The 16387-nt window shown below is 39.0% G+C and overlaps 1 protein-coding gene across 2 annotated transcripts in view; it reads left to right on the forward strand.

Moving 5' to 3' along the window:
* LOC112149510 (cGMP-inhibited 3',5'-cyclic phosphodiesterase A) overlaps positions 1-16387 on the forward strand; it is a 61040-nt gene that overhangs the window by 42683 nt on the left and 1970 nt on the right. Inside the window, exons 2-14 of one of the 2 annotated variants that reach the window (XM_024277239.2) lie at positions 1298-1543; positions 4499-4644; positions 4720-4838; positions 5989-6232; positions 6348-6424; positions 6512-6702; positions 6813-6950; positions 7519-7630; positions 7915-8022; positions 8298-8497; positions 10222-10425; positions 10536-10697; positions 16075-16339. In XM_024277239.2, coding sequence (XP_024133007.2) covers positions 1298-1543; positions 4499-4644; positions 4720-4838; positions 5989-6232; positions 6348-6424; positions 6512-6702; positions 6813-6950; positions 7519-7630; positions 7915-8022; positions 8298-8497; positions 10222-10425; positions 10536-10697; positions 16075-16339 — 2212 coding nt within the window. The remainder of the gene's footprint in view (positions 1-1297; positions 1544-4498; positions 4645-4719; positions 4839-5988; positions 6233-6347; positions 6425-6511; positions 6703-6812; positions 6951-7518; positions 7631-7914; positions 8023-8297; positions 8498-10221; positions 10426-10535; positions 10698-16074; positions 16340-16387) is intronic. The other variant, XM_024277240.2, reaches the window with a different exon arrangement.

The following is a 16387-nucleotide window of genomic DNA, read 5'->3' on the forward strand; positions in this document are numbered from 1 at the left end:
AAAGATTATTCTATGAAACATTTATTGTTATTTTTATAGATCTAGTTTTTAGAAGACCCACTCTTTTTGGTGTTTTTAACATGTTCTTGTAGCATTTTTCTCATGCTGGAAGACATGTGTAAAATAATTTAAGCTTAAAACTGCATTTCTGAGTATTTCTTTTTTTATATTTTGATTAACCAGACACAGATAAAAAAATACTATTCTCATAAAACTCTCAGTTGTGATGTAGAAACTAAAATGGGCGCAAAGTCTCCATGCTTTGCTTCATTCTGATGCATTCACTTGTAGACAAATAGATCCATTAACGCCTTATTTTTCTCCTCTGAGCGGACATCAGACTAAAAACTGTTCAGCTGGATAACTCTGATATTTCTTGTCATTTTTGTTGTACCGCTAATGTTAGCTTGGGGTTATGAGAATCTTGATGACAAAGGGATGATGGGATATCAGCCGACGCTTACTTCCGGATCAATTGTCTCCCCCAAAACTCATAGGTGAATCTAATGAACTCCTGTTGCTCCGTACAAGCTACAGTATGTCCCAGAAAACGACACAGGCTTTTCCTGCTATTTTGCCTAGAAACATAATCATGTTAAAAAAACAACAACCTGGAAACAATTTAAAAGTAGTTCAAAAAAGTTATTAGAGCGGGCTTTTAAATCAATCTTTATAAATTGGGCTTTGAATGGAGAAGAAATGCTGATAATTTCCTTGACTTAGGATTGTCATATCACCCTTATATTAGCTAAACATTCACTAAAAAACAAAACAAAAGAAAACACTCATAAACCAGAGTCGGCTAGCCCTTCCACAACACATTAAAAAAATGTAAGATTCAAATAACAATTAAAAAACTACCTATTGCTAAATGTTTTTACATTAAAATTTGTATCAGTGATCCTTGACAAACTATAAAAGTGCATGTTCACTTGTCCTCATGTTAATTAAGGAGGCCATTTTAGAAACAACCATGAGTCAACCTTTGACACGTGCCGGCCAATCAGTCAATGTGGCTAATTAGAATCATTTAACTTAGGTGGGCAACAGTGTTAGACTGGAGCAAGGTGTTCTTTTTCTGGCCGGACTGACTCAGACTCACTAACAGGATCTCTTTATTTCAGACTGTAAAAGATTTGTAAGAGAAGAACAAATACATAAATCTTTAATTCTTCCTGTTCACAGACTCATATTTTTTATGTGAAAAATGGGGCAACTCTGCTTTATTACTGTCATTCCAGGATACAAGGAAACGCAGCCTAAAAATGCTCATCTTTCCATGTTTCTTGTCTTCCAGTCTTCTGGGACCAGTGTGGTGGTGGACATTGCGGTGATGGGAGAGGCCCACGGTTTGATCTCAGACCTGCTGGCAGACCCCTCACTGCCTCCTAACACCTGTAGCTCTTTGAAGGCGGTCAGCAACCTCCTCAGCACCCAGATCAGCCTCCAGCCTCTTCACCGGCCCCGCATCCCAGCAGACACGCGGCCCTGCTCTGACTCTGAGGACGGACCTGAAAAGGCAGAAAGACTGGCCCTTCCAAAGGTCAGTACAGTACTGTCTATTTTAACACACGACTAGACAGTTTTCTAGAAAGGAATCAATCTAATTCATGTATTTGGAGTCTGCTTTGTTTTAAAGATGTGTGATTGTGTGAAATATGCTACATGTATTCCAGAAATCTTCATATAGATGGACAATCATAAATAGTTGTGTCTAGTTCAGGAAGACCTGGCTGAGCACATTCACACTGTGCTGTTTAAAGACCCATGCTGATGAAAACTGGTGTTTATAGCATTTTCTCATGATGGAGGACAAATAAAAAAAAAAAAAAAAAAAATCATAAAAATGTATTTCTGAGTGTTGATTCACATTAAATTGGGATGAATCAAGAGCAGATTAAAAAATGTGGTTTAAAAAAGCCAAAGTCTTCCTGCTCCTCTCAATTCTGATGCATCCACTTGCAGACAAATAGATCCATTAACGCCTTCATTTTCCTCGTCTGAGCTGATCTGGCTTAAAACTGTACAGCTGGATAACTTCAATATCCCTTGCCATTTTTTCCTCTTCTCAAGTTAGCTGAGTTGTGAGGGGCTAAGAAGGATTGTAAAGAAAGGGATGATGGGATATCAGTGCAGGCTTGCTTCTGCAGCAATATAGAAGACGAGTTTCTGATGAACTCTTGCTTTGCCACAATTACTCAAGGTTTTTGATTTTTGCCTAAAACTTTATTATCATAATTAAAAGACCATGGGAATGCTCTTAAGATAGATCAGAACATGGTTAGATTGGGAACAGAACTGGTTCCATTTTAAAGCAAAGGGCTTTGTTTAGCTTTCAAATGAACTCTGTTGAATTCACAATCATATAAGTGGAGAAAAACTATCTAGTATGACTGAACTAAAAAGAGGAAGTGTTGTAGACCTTGTGTACTTTGAGTTGACAAAAACAAACAACCAACAGCATCTGGAAGATTTAAAAAGTGACCTCGTTGGTAAATTATTTGTATTTATGTATTTTAATCTCAATAATGTGATGATAAACCAAAAGAAATGTTACATTTATCATTATTCCCTTCTCAAATCTACAACCAGACAGCAGCCATTATGATGATATTTACAATAGTTCATAAATCAGAAGATCTATTAAACATTTACATTGAAAGAAAAGTGAGACTTTGCCTAACAAACCTTTTTTGGGAGGGGTTGAAACATTTATAACTGAGTATATAGCATCACTGACATTTATTAATATGAATGCTGCACCAATTTAAAGATGCCATAAATGTATCGCTTATTGCTGTTAATATTTTTGAAGTTTTAGTGTTCAGTTTGTGTAAGATCCAATGTTTTTCTTCTCAGAAAGGTTATTATTTTTTAACTGGCTGTAGTGGTTGTAGTTTGTCAACTGGATAATAACCTGATTTTCACTTTTAAATGCGTCATGGGGGTGGTGGACACAGGTGTGTGCCCAAGTGTTCCCCTTTTTGCATATATCACCTTCATCTCCCCCCTCTCTGCAGATATAATGACGCAAATGCTTGCTGAGGGATTCTCAATGTTTTACAAGGCCAGTGCAGGCACTCAAAGCAGCAGAGAAATGAAATAAAGCGTGTAACGTAGTGCAGGATAGTCTACCTGGAAGTGATTCACTGCTACTTAAAGGTTTGACGCATGTACTAACTAAGCCTCAATGAAACTCTGCATAACTCACTGGGGAGTTTCTGACTCTGCATGAGTGTTCATAGACAGAGTGACTGGTTTATCTCATTGCCACTGGTCTGATATCAAACTTTTTTTTCCAACAATATTTAAATTATGCTTTTAATGGATAAACATTGTTTTCGGCAGGACATCTGTCAGGCCACACTAACACTCGTTTTTTTCATGAGAACGTTTTAGAGGAGATGGGACTCAAAAACTACACCGCTGCTATATATTGAGGAAAAAAATAAACTGCATCCACTGTTCCCTTGTGTAAATGTCTTTAGGTATTGAAACATTATTTCCAGACAGAAAAAGTTTAACAAGAACTTCAAATTTCAAGAAACCATCAGAAAAGTAGATATACAAGTTTCACCAGGTTAATCTTGAGACTTGGACGATGACAGTGAGATTTTCTGACATTTGTGGTTAAAGGTGCTTTTTATTTCAGAAGGTAGAAGGAGTGAGGGAAGAGCTACAAACTTAGATTTTGATCTTTAACTTTTTAGCCCAAAAACCATTAAAGTCAGACACTGTTTCAAACACATTCTCACTCCCAACTCGTCATATATTGACGTTTGGTTAAGGACCTCTCCGTGTCAAAAATTGACGTTTTGCATGTCCCCAACTCGTCGTTTTTTGACATTTGGATGTTCCCATTAAATCACAGGTCGTCAACCTCCAGGCCGCGAACCGGAACCGGCCCAGTCTGGTGAGGCGGAGCGCACCAGTCCTCTAACCCAGTACTGGTACCCTAATCCTGGTCCTTGGAACATATCTGGTACTGGTAACCCGGTACTGGTACCCTAACTGTCACCAGACGTGGTACCTGACCCGAACCAGTACCGGGACTTGGAATGTACCGGTACCCTAACCCAATACTGGTACCCTAGCCCCGTACTGGTACCAGTACAGAGTATACCGGTACCCTAACCCACTACTGCTCTGGTACCCTAACCTGGTACTGGTTTGGGTCTTGTACTGCATCTGGTATCACGTCCAGCACAGTATCTGGTACCAGTTTGGATCTAGTACCACGTCAGGTGCTGGGTTTTGGTACCAGTACCATACGCGTCCCCAGGACCAGTCCATGTCCGGTACCGCATCACATACCGTGTCCTGAGGGTTGCAGACCCTATATTTTCTGAACAGCCATAATGTCAAAAAGCGACGAGTTGGGGACACGCAAAACGTCAATTTTTGACTGGAGGGGTCCTTAACCAAACGTCAATATGTGTTAAGTTGGGATCAAGAATGTGCTGCTGCTTCAACACACATCCTCTTGTTTACGCTGCAGCGTCTCAGGAGGAGTCTGCCCCCAGGGCTGCTGAGGAGAATTTCATCAACGTGGACAACAACCACCTCAGCTACAGGGCTGCCCACCATCGAGCCAGGCCCAGTATGCAGGGATCGCTCAGCCAGCGTCAAACACACTCCAGACAGGTTGATCCGACTCACAACCCTCACACGCTATAGACGATGTCTACTTTTTGTTCCTGACCCAGACTTTTGTCAAAGCAGTGACTCGTGGAACCACTCACTGATGATGACCATCTCAAAGAGCCGCTCCATGTCTGCTTCCTGTGCTGCCTCCGTGACTTCCAACCACCTTTACAGCAAACCACTGGGAAGATCAGGTGTTTGTTTTTGAGCTATTGTCTCTTCTGTGAGCTCAGCGTGGCAGCAGTGACAGAGGGGATGAGAAACCGTTCAGGTTCTTTAGATTCAGTGGGAGCTCTATAGCATTTTATATGGGGGGCCGAAGACAGCCGAGTGGAAACCACAAAATACATCACAAAATATGTATTTCAAATAGTTTCATTATTGAAGCAAATAAGTTGAGGAACTAAACTTTTCACTTAAAAATATTGCTTCTGCTATATTTGCAATGCTTTAAGAAGCTTATATTGATGATTTCTTAATTTTGCTCAATAATTATTACAATACTAACTTGCCAGACAGAACTGCTGGAAGGTTGAAAGTGGCGGACAAATCCTTTTCCCTACTGAGACAAGCTAGCTTTGGAGTTGTTTGGCTTTTTATGATGATGTCCAATTTTTCCAGAAAAGTCTGTCTTACACATGGCTTACACAATAAATACGCAACTAAATCAACTTTTCCGCCTTCTTCTGCTATTGACTGCAAAACAGTGAGTAATTCAAACAAAAATCAAGTGCAGCTCCTGCCTACGGCCTGAAACACGATACAAAAGAAGTTAGCTTTTGGTAGCGCGACATTTGACCACCCAATCAGAGGCAATTATATCATGTATAGTCCTCATGGAGCTCAAATTCTGATTGGTTCAGTCAACATAAATGTGTTTAATCCATAGATGGCTATGGTTTAATCAGTAGTGTTCTTATGGAAAGCCGCTGCAAAGACTGTAGGTGAGTGTGTGACTGTATGATAATGTATGAGCGTTAGGCAGATTTTCATGAACCTAGCAACAAGTGATGTCTCAAAGCTGATTGGTTAGAAACTTTCATGAGAAAAGAACAGTCTGACAGAAGTGCAGCTGGGGGGAAGGGCTGTTAGAGAAGCTGATACAACAGTTGAAATGATCTAAAATATATTTTTGTACAAATGTATATGTAAAAAAAACATTCCTTTGTGTTTTAGATACTTCTTTTACGATAATTTTAGGCCTTCACTGAAGGCATTGCAGGCCCTGACAGTACACCACTGCAAATAAATCATAAAATAGTTATATTAATTAAACAAAAGGATCAAAAAACCTCACGCTTATTGTAAATCTGAATTTTTCAATTACATTTGTTTTCTCTTTAGGTCTTCCTCCCTCCAACATATCACCTCTGGGCTCTCCGTGCCCATCACCTCCCCTCCAGGGAACCCCCGTCCCCAGCCCCACGATAAAGACGTGTACAGTGCAACTTCCTGAGCCGGCTGGGCCTCAGCCTGAGCGGACACCTGTTTCTGTGGCCCCCAAAAGTCATCACAGAGCCTTAACTCACAGCCAGAGCGCCCCGAGCTCCACCACCATCCACTGGCGGCCTCCGTCCCTCTGCGGCAGGTAACACACTGATGCAGTCACCGACATTTCTTACCTCTAAAGACCTGGCAGTGAAGAGGCTGAGAATTAGCTTTGTTGTGTGCAGAAAATGAATGTTTTTGGTATCTTTTGTCAGCTGTGGCAGGCCTCTCAACAGTCAGCTCAACCACGGGGGAGAAACTGGTGGCAAAGGACACAGGATGGTCCCTCCAGGTAAACAGCTGGCTCCATAAAGAAAAAGAAATGTTCTCACAAGATAAAACATGCAAAGTTTAGAAAGTGTTTCTGAACTCCTTTCAGATGAGCGCGCAGTAGCTTTATCAGACTATGACAGCACCTACGACAGCACCTATGAGACCAACCACAGTGACAGCAGTGACTTTGCACAGAACGAGGAAGATGGAGAAGGAGGCAAGAAGCCCTCAGTAGGGAGTTGCAGGGAGTGTCCAGCAGAGGACATCGTTCTTCACCCACTTCTTCCATCACCAGAGGTAACCAATGTGACTTTCTATTTACCCGAGAGTTAAAAATGAAAACATATTAATTAAGTATAATATTGATTATAGACCTTGCTCAATTTGATCAACTTTTCATTCAAAAGGACACAGTCATTTCTGTATCCAAGACTCTGATGACACCAGAGCTGGAGCCTCTAATGAGTCAGCTCAACAACTGGAACTTCCCCATTTTTAGTCTGGTGGAGAAAACTCATGGAAAGACTGGCTGCATCCTCAGTCAGGTAATGGGCGGGAAAATGAGGGCTGGGTTGATAAAATCAATTAATCAATCTATATTGATCTAAGATCAATAATCGATCCATAAAAGTAGAGATTGATCTAACGCATAATTCTAAAATCAGCTAGCTTAAAGCTAACATATAATAAGATTTCCCATAGGACGGCTAATGCTAACGTTCTGTCTACCTAAACATAGATTATTAATGTATTTCTAAACAAATGTGTCTAACTGTATAAACTCAAAATTTAATTGAATCAAATCGAGCGGATCAAAAGAATTAAAAAAAATCAGAATCTAATTGATCCTGGTGAATTTAATCAAATTGATTGTGGAAGTTATTGACGATACCCAGCTCTAGTGAAAATGTTTCAGAATTTAGGATTTTCTTCCCATTCACAAAAATAGCAACTAACGAGGTTTGATTAAGCCTTCTTAACTGCAGATGTCAGTGCCTTATGCAAACTTGACAAAACTGTCTTTCAATGTTTAAATGCATAGAAAGAACATATTGCAAGAATAAACAAATACGTTGTTCTTGTTTGTTTCATATCGTGTTTTTTTTCTTGTAGGTTTCTTATAAACTCTTTGAAGATTCTGGTCTTTTTGAAACCTTTAAGATCCCCATTAAAGAGTTTATGAACTACTTCAATGCTTTGGAGAATGGATACAGGGACATACCTTGTGAGTACACGATCCATTTTTAAGAAGTGTGCAGCATTACCCTAACCTACCACAAGGGGGAGACTTTTGCACTCAATAAAAAAGAGTTTCTTTGAGAAATATTTTGTGGTTTAAGTTTTACATTTGTAAACTAAGAAAAAAAGACTTTTTGAACCAGATTTAAGGTCTTTATAAAGGTGTGAATCTGACACTATTTCAAATGAGCCCCCCTAATGTGTTACTGCATGACAGCTGAACATTTCTGAAGGCACTTTGCTTGACACCAACACTCGATCTCTGGCCAGATCACAACCGGATCCATGCGACTGACGTGCTTCATGCTGTCTGGTACCTCACCACGCAGCCTGTACCAGGCCTCCCCACCCTGCGAACTGAGAATGGAATTCACACGGGTGCGAACTTTTCATCTGTACAGTTATTTATTTCCACATTTTTAAGCTTGACTCTCAGTTTTATTTGATTTTTTTAAAATAAAAAAGTCAAATCTTAAAGTAACGAGTGGGCATTTCAGCTTCTATGGTTAAACAGGGTCAGTGACCTTAAAAAATATTGTTCTCACAGAAAATCTGTCAATTTGCTTCAATTCAAAGGGTGAAATCAGAGAAAATGCTCATGTGTGTAATTCATTTAAAGTATTTTACTAATGGCCAAGATTTTCTCTCTACAGACTCAGCAAACGGCATTACGCCTCGAGCCACAAGCTTTCTGGCATCAAGGATGAACTGTGAACTGGAGGAGGACTACGGTTCCCTGGCGGGGCTCATCCCCGGCCTGGAGCTCATGGCTCTGTATGTAGCTGCAGCAATGCATGACTATGACCACCCGGGAAGAACCAACGCTTTTTTGGTAGCCACCAGTGCACCACAGGTAAACATAGTTAGATGAAGGGTTTTTTTTTTTTTTGTATTGCATTAAAAAAAAATATATATATATATATATATATATATATATTGATATATAAAAATATCAAAAAATATCACTGCATTTTAATGTTAAGTATTATTATCTAGTTAATAATGTTTCACCTATTTTTATTAAATAGATTAGTTATTATAGAATTAGGTTAGGTGATCAAAATTCCTTCAAAAGCTTTTGCTGCATATTCTCAAAAAAGCTTTAGGCTTCAGTTTTGTTCTTTCAAAGAATACAAAGATTAGAGCCACGCAGCTCCATTACCTAGAAGTGGATTTAGTCCGTATAAATCTGATTCCTTTCTAAGCTTTGGTATCTCAATTCTTGAAAAACTCATGAGTAAATCACATGTAAACCAGTGGTAGTCATTTGTGAAGGATTATTTTGAATGTAACGAAAACAATCTGTTTCGATTGCAATATGGTGATGAAATGGATACAAATTGTCTTCACTTATAGACTCACTGTAATAAAAAAAGAAAGCTGTTTTTTGGTATTTTTATCATTTTCTGGGAGCATTTTTCTCAACATCCTACATTTAGGATTAAAACTGCATTTCTGAGAATTTCTTTGTTCAAATCCAGTTGGATCAGGAGCAGATGCTGTTTGAAACAGCAACTGAAATGGGCGGTTCTAAGTCTCCCCGCTCCACTCCGTTCTGATCCATCCACTGTTAGACCAATAGATTTATTAACGTGTTCGTTAACATCATCTGAGCTGACATCTGGTTCGAAACTGTACGGCCGGATGGTTCTGATATTGCTCAATATTTTTGTTTACAACTTGGGGGTTGTAAAGGGCTGTAAGCTAGCAAGAGAATTTTAACAAAAGGGATGATGGGATATCAGCAGAGACTTACTTCCACCCACAAAAACGTTCCCAGTAATGTTTTAATTATGATTTTGGAGTTTTTAGCCAAAATCTCACAATCTTAAAAAGCCATTTTTCATGTCGATCTCAAGCCTCCGGTTTCAAAATCTCCTCTGGGTGGGCGTGGCTATTAGAGCTGAGTTGTGTAGCTCCGCCCCTGATCCCCCCTGTCTGATTATGATAGCTCTGTGTCTTGCTAGCTTAAATCTGCTACATAAAAATGTCAAAGAGTGTCCAGCCGTATCGTTTTGAGTTGGATTCCAGCTCAGACGAGGAAGTAAAGAGTTTCACTTTCAGTTCGAAAACACTTTTTCGAATGAAATAGTAAGACCTGGCTGCTCTGAGCAAGGACCCCACAAGAGGTCCAACAGCCATACACAGCGTGTCATGTGGAGTCGTGGCAGAAATTTGAATTTGTTATGTTGTCAAACAGAAGAAAGATCCAGCTGCGTACTTGTTAGAACGTCTATTTTAAATACCGCTGAACAGTATGGCCTTTCATTGAATTGGAGCCCCTACAGCACAGACATGGGAAGATGCCATATTTTCTTCTCCCACACTGGTAGTCCATGCTGGTAGGAGCAGATCAGGGAGCTCGCACGTGCGCTCTTCTTCTTCTTCTTGTCTTTTTGACGTCACAACGGCTCATTAATTCAAATTGGGCGTTTTCGCCACAGTTTGATTGACAGCAATTTGAAAGGAGAAATACAAAAACGAAATGATTTCTTATTACATTTGTTCTTTATCATAAGAAAACATATTTTTAGTTATTATGATTATTTCACGCTGATCTCCCTTTGCCCGTCACAGGCTCTTCTGTACAATGACAGATCGGTCTTGGAAAACCATCATGCAGCTTCAGCCTGGAACCTCTTCATGTCTCAACCTGAGTACAACTTCCTGGTTAACCTTGAACATGTGGAATTCAAACGCTTTCGCTTCCTCGTCATTGAAGCCATCCTGGCCACTGACCTCAAAAAACATTTCGACTTCCTCACAGAGTTTAACGCAAAGGTAAACAATCACCTTATGTACACTTTTTTCAGATAAGGTTGAAAACTCTTTTTTCCTCCACGTTACCGTAACCAGTGAACATGTTCTATAACTTCCTTCTTTTTCCTCAGGTGGGGGATGAAGGAGTGTCTGGTATTGATTGGACCAACGAGAACGATCGATTGTTGGTGTGCCAGATGTGCATCAAGCTAGCAGATGTCAATGGTCCGCTGAAGTGTAAGGAGCTGCACCTGCAGTGGACAGAGGGGATCATCAATGAGTTCTATGAGCAGGTATGTTCATCGGAATCAGACCGGCAGGTGTTCACAGGAGTCACTAAAAACATCTTCTTCAAAATTACTGTTTTGTGCAGCTTAAAGCTTATCACATGAATCATCCATCAAAGATTATAAATGGCACAGCTGCCTTAAACATGCAACAAAAATATCTCAAATAACAATTAAATATGTATGTATGCACACACACAGGTTTATGCCGCTAATCAAAAAGATAAATATAATAGTTTCTGGTTGATGACTTAATACACCCTCACCATAAACAGAAAGGAATAAATTCCACTGCTCCTCATTATAATGATCCAGAGTTAGACAGGGATCTCCATGTTTGCAGATGACATCGTCATTTGTAGTGAGAACAGGTGGAGGAAAATCTTGGGTGAAGTTACAGGAAAGATTGAAGGTGGACGGCTTTAGGGTCAACATATCAGACCAACACAGTGTGGAAACGAGGTGAAGAGGCGTCTGGGAGCAGGTCGGAACAGGTTTCAGGTGTGATATGTGACAAACCGCGTTAAAAGAGACCAGCCATGTTGTTGGTTTAAAAACGGAGGCTATGAGGAAGAGACAACCATTAAAAAAACGTTAAAAATACTTTAAAAAATTTGGTTGGATAGAATTTGACATTATTAACTCACAGAAAGTGAAAACACTGCAAATAGACTGTGACCTTAGAGCATTTGAAATATATTGTTGCATTCTACTATATTGATCATGTAACAGTAACTGATAGAACATTTACCTTTTCATTTGGAGTGATACACCTTTACACAAAAAAACAACAATAATATCACCTTCACATCCACACGCTGGGATCTTTGCAAAAGGTTGGGAGGGAGAAATGAAAAATGCAGGAGCAGAAGTCTCTGCAGACACGGAGGAGGCTTGAGTGCCAGAGCAAAAGGCTGTGGACGCTCGTGTGAGCAGCAGAGTGTGACCAGAAACACCCGTCTGAGGTGTAGCATATGTGCAAAGGTTATCCTCACCAGACAGAGTATTGCATTAAATAGAAAAAAACTGGGTGATCTTCCTTCAAACGTTCATGTAATAAAATGAATAAACAGTTGTTTTTCATTTAAATTAATGTCCAAAAAAATATTAAATAAACAGTTAAAATTAAAGTTTTTTTTTGTTTTAATTGAGTTTTTGAAACTGTTGGAACATTTAAATATTTTAAATGATTATTATTATCCATAGAATGTGGAGGTGAGGCACTGGCAGGATTTTTGTTATAATGTTTTGTTTTTCAAGATATTATTTTCTAGCTTTTTGACATAGTCTTATTCAGTTTTTTAATATTATTTCCATATTTCTTTTTTTTCATTTTAAAGATTTTTTTTAAATATTTGTCTTTATTTATATACAGTATATATAACTTGTATTTATTTTTAGATGACTTTCTAACATTTCTATATAATATTTATCTGTTTTTTCTTTCCTTATTTTTCTATCTTTTCTTGTATTTCTATTCTACTTATATTTTTGTTCTTTTTTCATATTTTTTGTTCTAATTATTATTTTTTTGACTAAATGTTCCTACTTAAAGTGTTATCAAACCCTTAATAAACTTTTTTTTGTCTGTTGATCTCTATGAATGGGGCTTTAAAAATGCAGTCTGTTGGTCATTGCAAAATTTTTAATTAGTTAAAATAAACTTGTTTAATTCTTTAAAATATAGTCAAAACCATTTGTGTGCTGCCCCCTAAAGGTTAAATTGAGGTATTACAGTTGAATTTTGTGGTTGATCAAATCATTTAAGTCCCACATCATAATCTGCAGCTCCAGTAATGATAACAGTCCTGCCTCCAAGCCCCGCCCCTCTGACTGGATTTTCTAATTTTGGCTGTGGGTGGAGTCAGCCTCCAACTTCCCTGTTTGGTGACCCTTTAAACACGCTGGTTCACCTTAAGAGAGAGAAAAATAATATTAGAGATTTTTGTAGATTTTGTTTTAAAAATAATGAGTACTAGTGATGTTTTTGAGAATATTCATGGTGATTTACTAAGAAAGTGATCACTTTTGTCTGAGGAATTTTTGTGAACTTTATTGTCAGTCTCTGCAAATTAGCATGAAAAACAAGAAAAAAATAGAGCGTAAAACGCATAGGCTGAAATGAAAAATGTATTTGATACATGAAAAAATTACAATAAAGATCAGCCTTTTTTTCATGCAATACACTTCCAAAAGTGTATGAATAGTTACTGAAAAACAGCCCCTGGCTGCAGTGAAATCTAGGTGCTGAGCAAGAAAACTATTTCTACTTCCACTTTGAACCATTACACACCATAAAAGCCACCAGCCATGACTTTTCTAATCGACTTTTCATGAAATAACTTCAAAGTGTTCTGTAGCTTTTCACCAACGAGCTGAGGAGCAACAAACTGAAATAAATTAACAAGATGAAGTTTCACTATTTTATGTATTTACTTATCTCATGAGGCCATTCCTCCTTTTGCCCACCTTCCTTACCCTACTGATCAGACACGTGGGGTATCAGCAAAAGCTCCGCGGGGAGCTGAGGTAGTTATGTGCTTAAGTACCCTTCAGCGAGGATTTATCTGTAACTTCATGCGTTTTTCCTCTGACTGAAACAGAATAAAAAACACTTCTTCTCTCATGAATATGTCAGAGACCGCTGCAGACGGATGCCTGGCAACAAATCCTGCTCTGAACTACCAGGAACATGCAGATAAAGCCAGATTAGCCGCAGTGACAGAATTATTTGCCTGGCAACAGCATTGTAAAAAGAATCCACCTCATTCTGAACTCATAAACTGGCGTGATACACCCTTCCACACTTTACCTTTTTTATTTCTCTTTTGTGACAATTAAACAAAAACTAAGAAGTGAAGACCCATGTTGGTCCAACCTGGTGTTTTTTGTTCACAATCAGGGATTATTAGCACACAAGATCTGCGTTTTGTAACTTCTAACGAAGGCGAGTGGCATAGCACAGATATGAAAATACTCCTCAGTGGAGCTCTAATCTGACTGCAGAGTGGGGGGTGTGAAGACACAGAGGGTGTGCGTGTGGTTTCCTTGTTCAGAGGGGAGACAGATGACCTAAATATGCCATCCTTGACAGCACTCATTCACAGTCACTGAGGAAGATCACAGAAAAGGCTCTCAGCGGGAAACTGTCAGCGCGCTCACACACACATATATGCGCACTTATGCTCCGCAATGCACCACTTTGGCATCCTTAACATTAGAAGAAAAAAAATCCGACTTTTTATGTGTCAAATCAAGATGTAAATTCACATACATACACACACACTAACTACTCATGCGCCACATTGACGCCAACCAGGTTTCTGGTTGCCATAGCAATTGCAGCTCTTGCCCCTCTGTCCTCTTTTTGAGCTGCTTTGAAAGCCCCAACATCAGACAACAAGCAGAACCTCTGACTGTTTGAAAGCAAAACTTAACCGCTTTGGTTGTTGTTGTTGTTCACTATACAAACTAAAACATGACCTGGTATTTGAAAAGTCTGGAAAATGAGCTGAGGTAGGTGAACTCATTTAGAAATTCTCTTCTGAGATGTTCATTCAGCTGTCTGAGCAAATAAAAAATAGTACATTCATCTGAAAGGTATACCAAGCTTATCTCTTTTTTATCTCCTCATTTTACTCAGTTAGATAAGTCATGTGGGAAACCTGCCTCTAACATATAACTACTTTCTAGTCCGCTTATAGTGAATTAGAGTCCCTCAATAATCCAAAACAAATGTTCAATGAATACACCCTAGCAGACCCTGGTCCAGGACCAGGAACTGCTCTTTGACCCAGTTCGTTCCCAATCAAAAGCTTTGGTTTGCTGAGATTGCTCAGTCTGAATAGGCTCTGTTCTCTGAGTGGAACAACTGGACCAACATGGTCACCATAGTCGGGCTAACAGGAAGTGAAGAGAGTTTGAAGGAAGCAGCTGAAACAACGGAGAAATGTAAAGCGAACATGAGGCACAGCAACTCATTGAAATGTGATCGGATCAATTCAGGCTCATTAAAACAACTTTTAACATGATACACATTGATTCACACACTGCTTTCCTGACAATCTAATGCTTCATTTCCATTGAGCGGTCCGGTATTTGGTATATGATCAGAGAAATACAAAGTTTGAATAAGTGAACCTTTCTGATAAGGATCACAAAGTGCAAGACTTCCTTTATTCTTTTTCTGGTTGCTTTGTCCTCCCCTCATAATTCCTGGCCAATGACTAAAGAGATCTTTAGTCACATGGTTTTATTTATAAGCTTTGGTTCAAAAAAGAAATGGGCATTTCCAGTCTGAATACACTCTAATGGAGTATCTGTCCTTCTACCACACAAGAATATACTTCTAAAATACAAAGCAAGTGCTTTAGTTTTGTTTGATTTGTTGACTAGTATGTTGCTCCATGGCCCGCCAACGCGGTCTTACTGTCAAGGATAAGACAATGTAGTTGTAGTGTTGCTTTTATTTGTGCATCTTAATAAATCCAAATTGAGTTCTCCACAAAATCGGGACTTTAAAGGAAGCTAAATCAAGAAAACAGAGGTTCCTACTAAAGTGTGCAGAAGGCAGTTTAGTCAAATTTATGATACAGTCATTTTAATTAAAAGGTTTACTTGAAAATGTAAAAAAAGTCTACCATAACATCCTTATATATGTTCAAGTGTTTTTTATTTCTATTAAAAAAAAGGTTTGTCTACTTTATCTGTTTGGTTTTGTTGTGACTACACCAATTATTGCTGCTCACTTTACCTTTAGGATAAAACAAATGCTTTGTTTTACATGTGCGATTAAGATTGTCATCCTGTCCAAAAGCTTCACTTACATTAAGGAAAAGAGGAAAGGAAAACACAAAAAAAAGAAAAAGCAACAAGTAAAACCACCAAAATAGAAACATGTGTGAACATCAAACCATCAAAATCTGAAATTCAAAATATTTTTGTTGATTAGATGAATTCCATAGTTTCAATATATCTGTATATACCATTCACAGATACTTAAATAACCTGGAATCTTCCAAATGTAAAATACAGAATTACTCCTTAATGTTTCCTTTCAGTCAGAAACATTGAAAAAGTCCTTTTGGCTGCAACCCAACTGTTGGTTATATAAAACCTAGCGTAAATAACTCATAAAATGACCCACTTTGTATTATTTGGTGGAGAACAAATGAATTTATAAGGTGGCACAGATTCTTGGAGCAATCGTGTTTTAAAGACTGAAGCGAGGAGGTGTGGTCAGATTGTCCCACATGATTGTAACTCACAAGAAGGGGAGAGAAAAAGTTAAGATTCTGCACATTTTTTTTACACCCAGGTACCTTTTAGATAAAATGAGGACTGCATCATAAATGTATTCTCATCTGCAATGGTGCTTTTCCAGGGAGATGAAGAAGCCAGCCTGGGTCTTCCCATCAGTCCCTTCATGGACCGATCCGCCCCACAGCTTGCCCAGCTGCAGGAGTCTTTCATCACACACATAGTGGGACCTCTTTGCCACTCTTATGACAACGCCGCGCTCATGCCGGGACGATGGGTGGACCTGGCCGAAGGAGGTTTGGAGATGGATGTGGGGAAGGAAGGACAAGACACGGAGGAGGAGGAGGACACGGCAGACGAGGAAGCGTCAACGGGTTCAGACACTTCCCGTACGTCAGCCTCGTAATCACCTCTAGTTTGAAGAGTATCTTGTTTGT

This window comes from Oryzias melastigma, linkage group LG13 (genome assembly GCF_002922805.2).
Source record: "Oryzias melastigma strain HK-1 linkage group LG13, ASM292280v2, whole genome shotgun sequence".
Taxonomy (NCBI): Eukaryota; Metazoa; Chordata; class Actinopteri; order Beloniformes; family Adrianichthyidae; genus Oryzias; species Oryzias melastigma.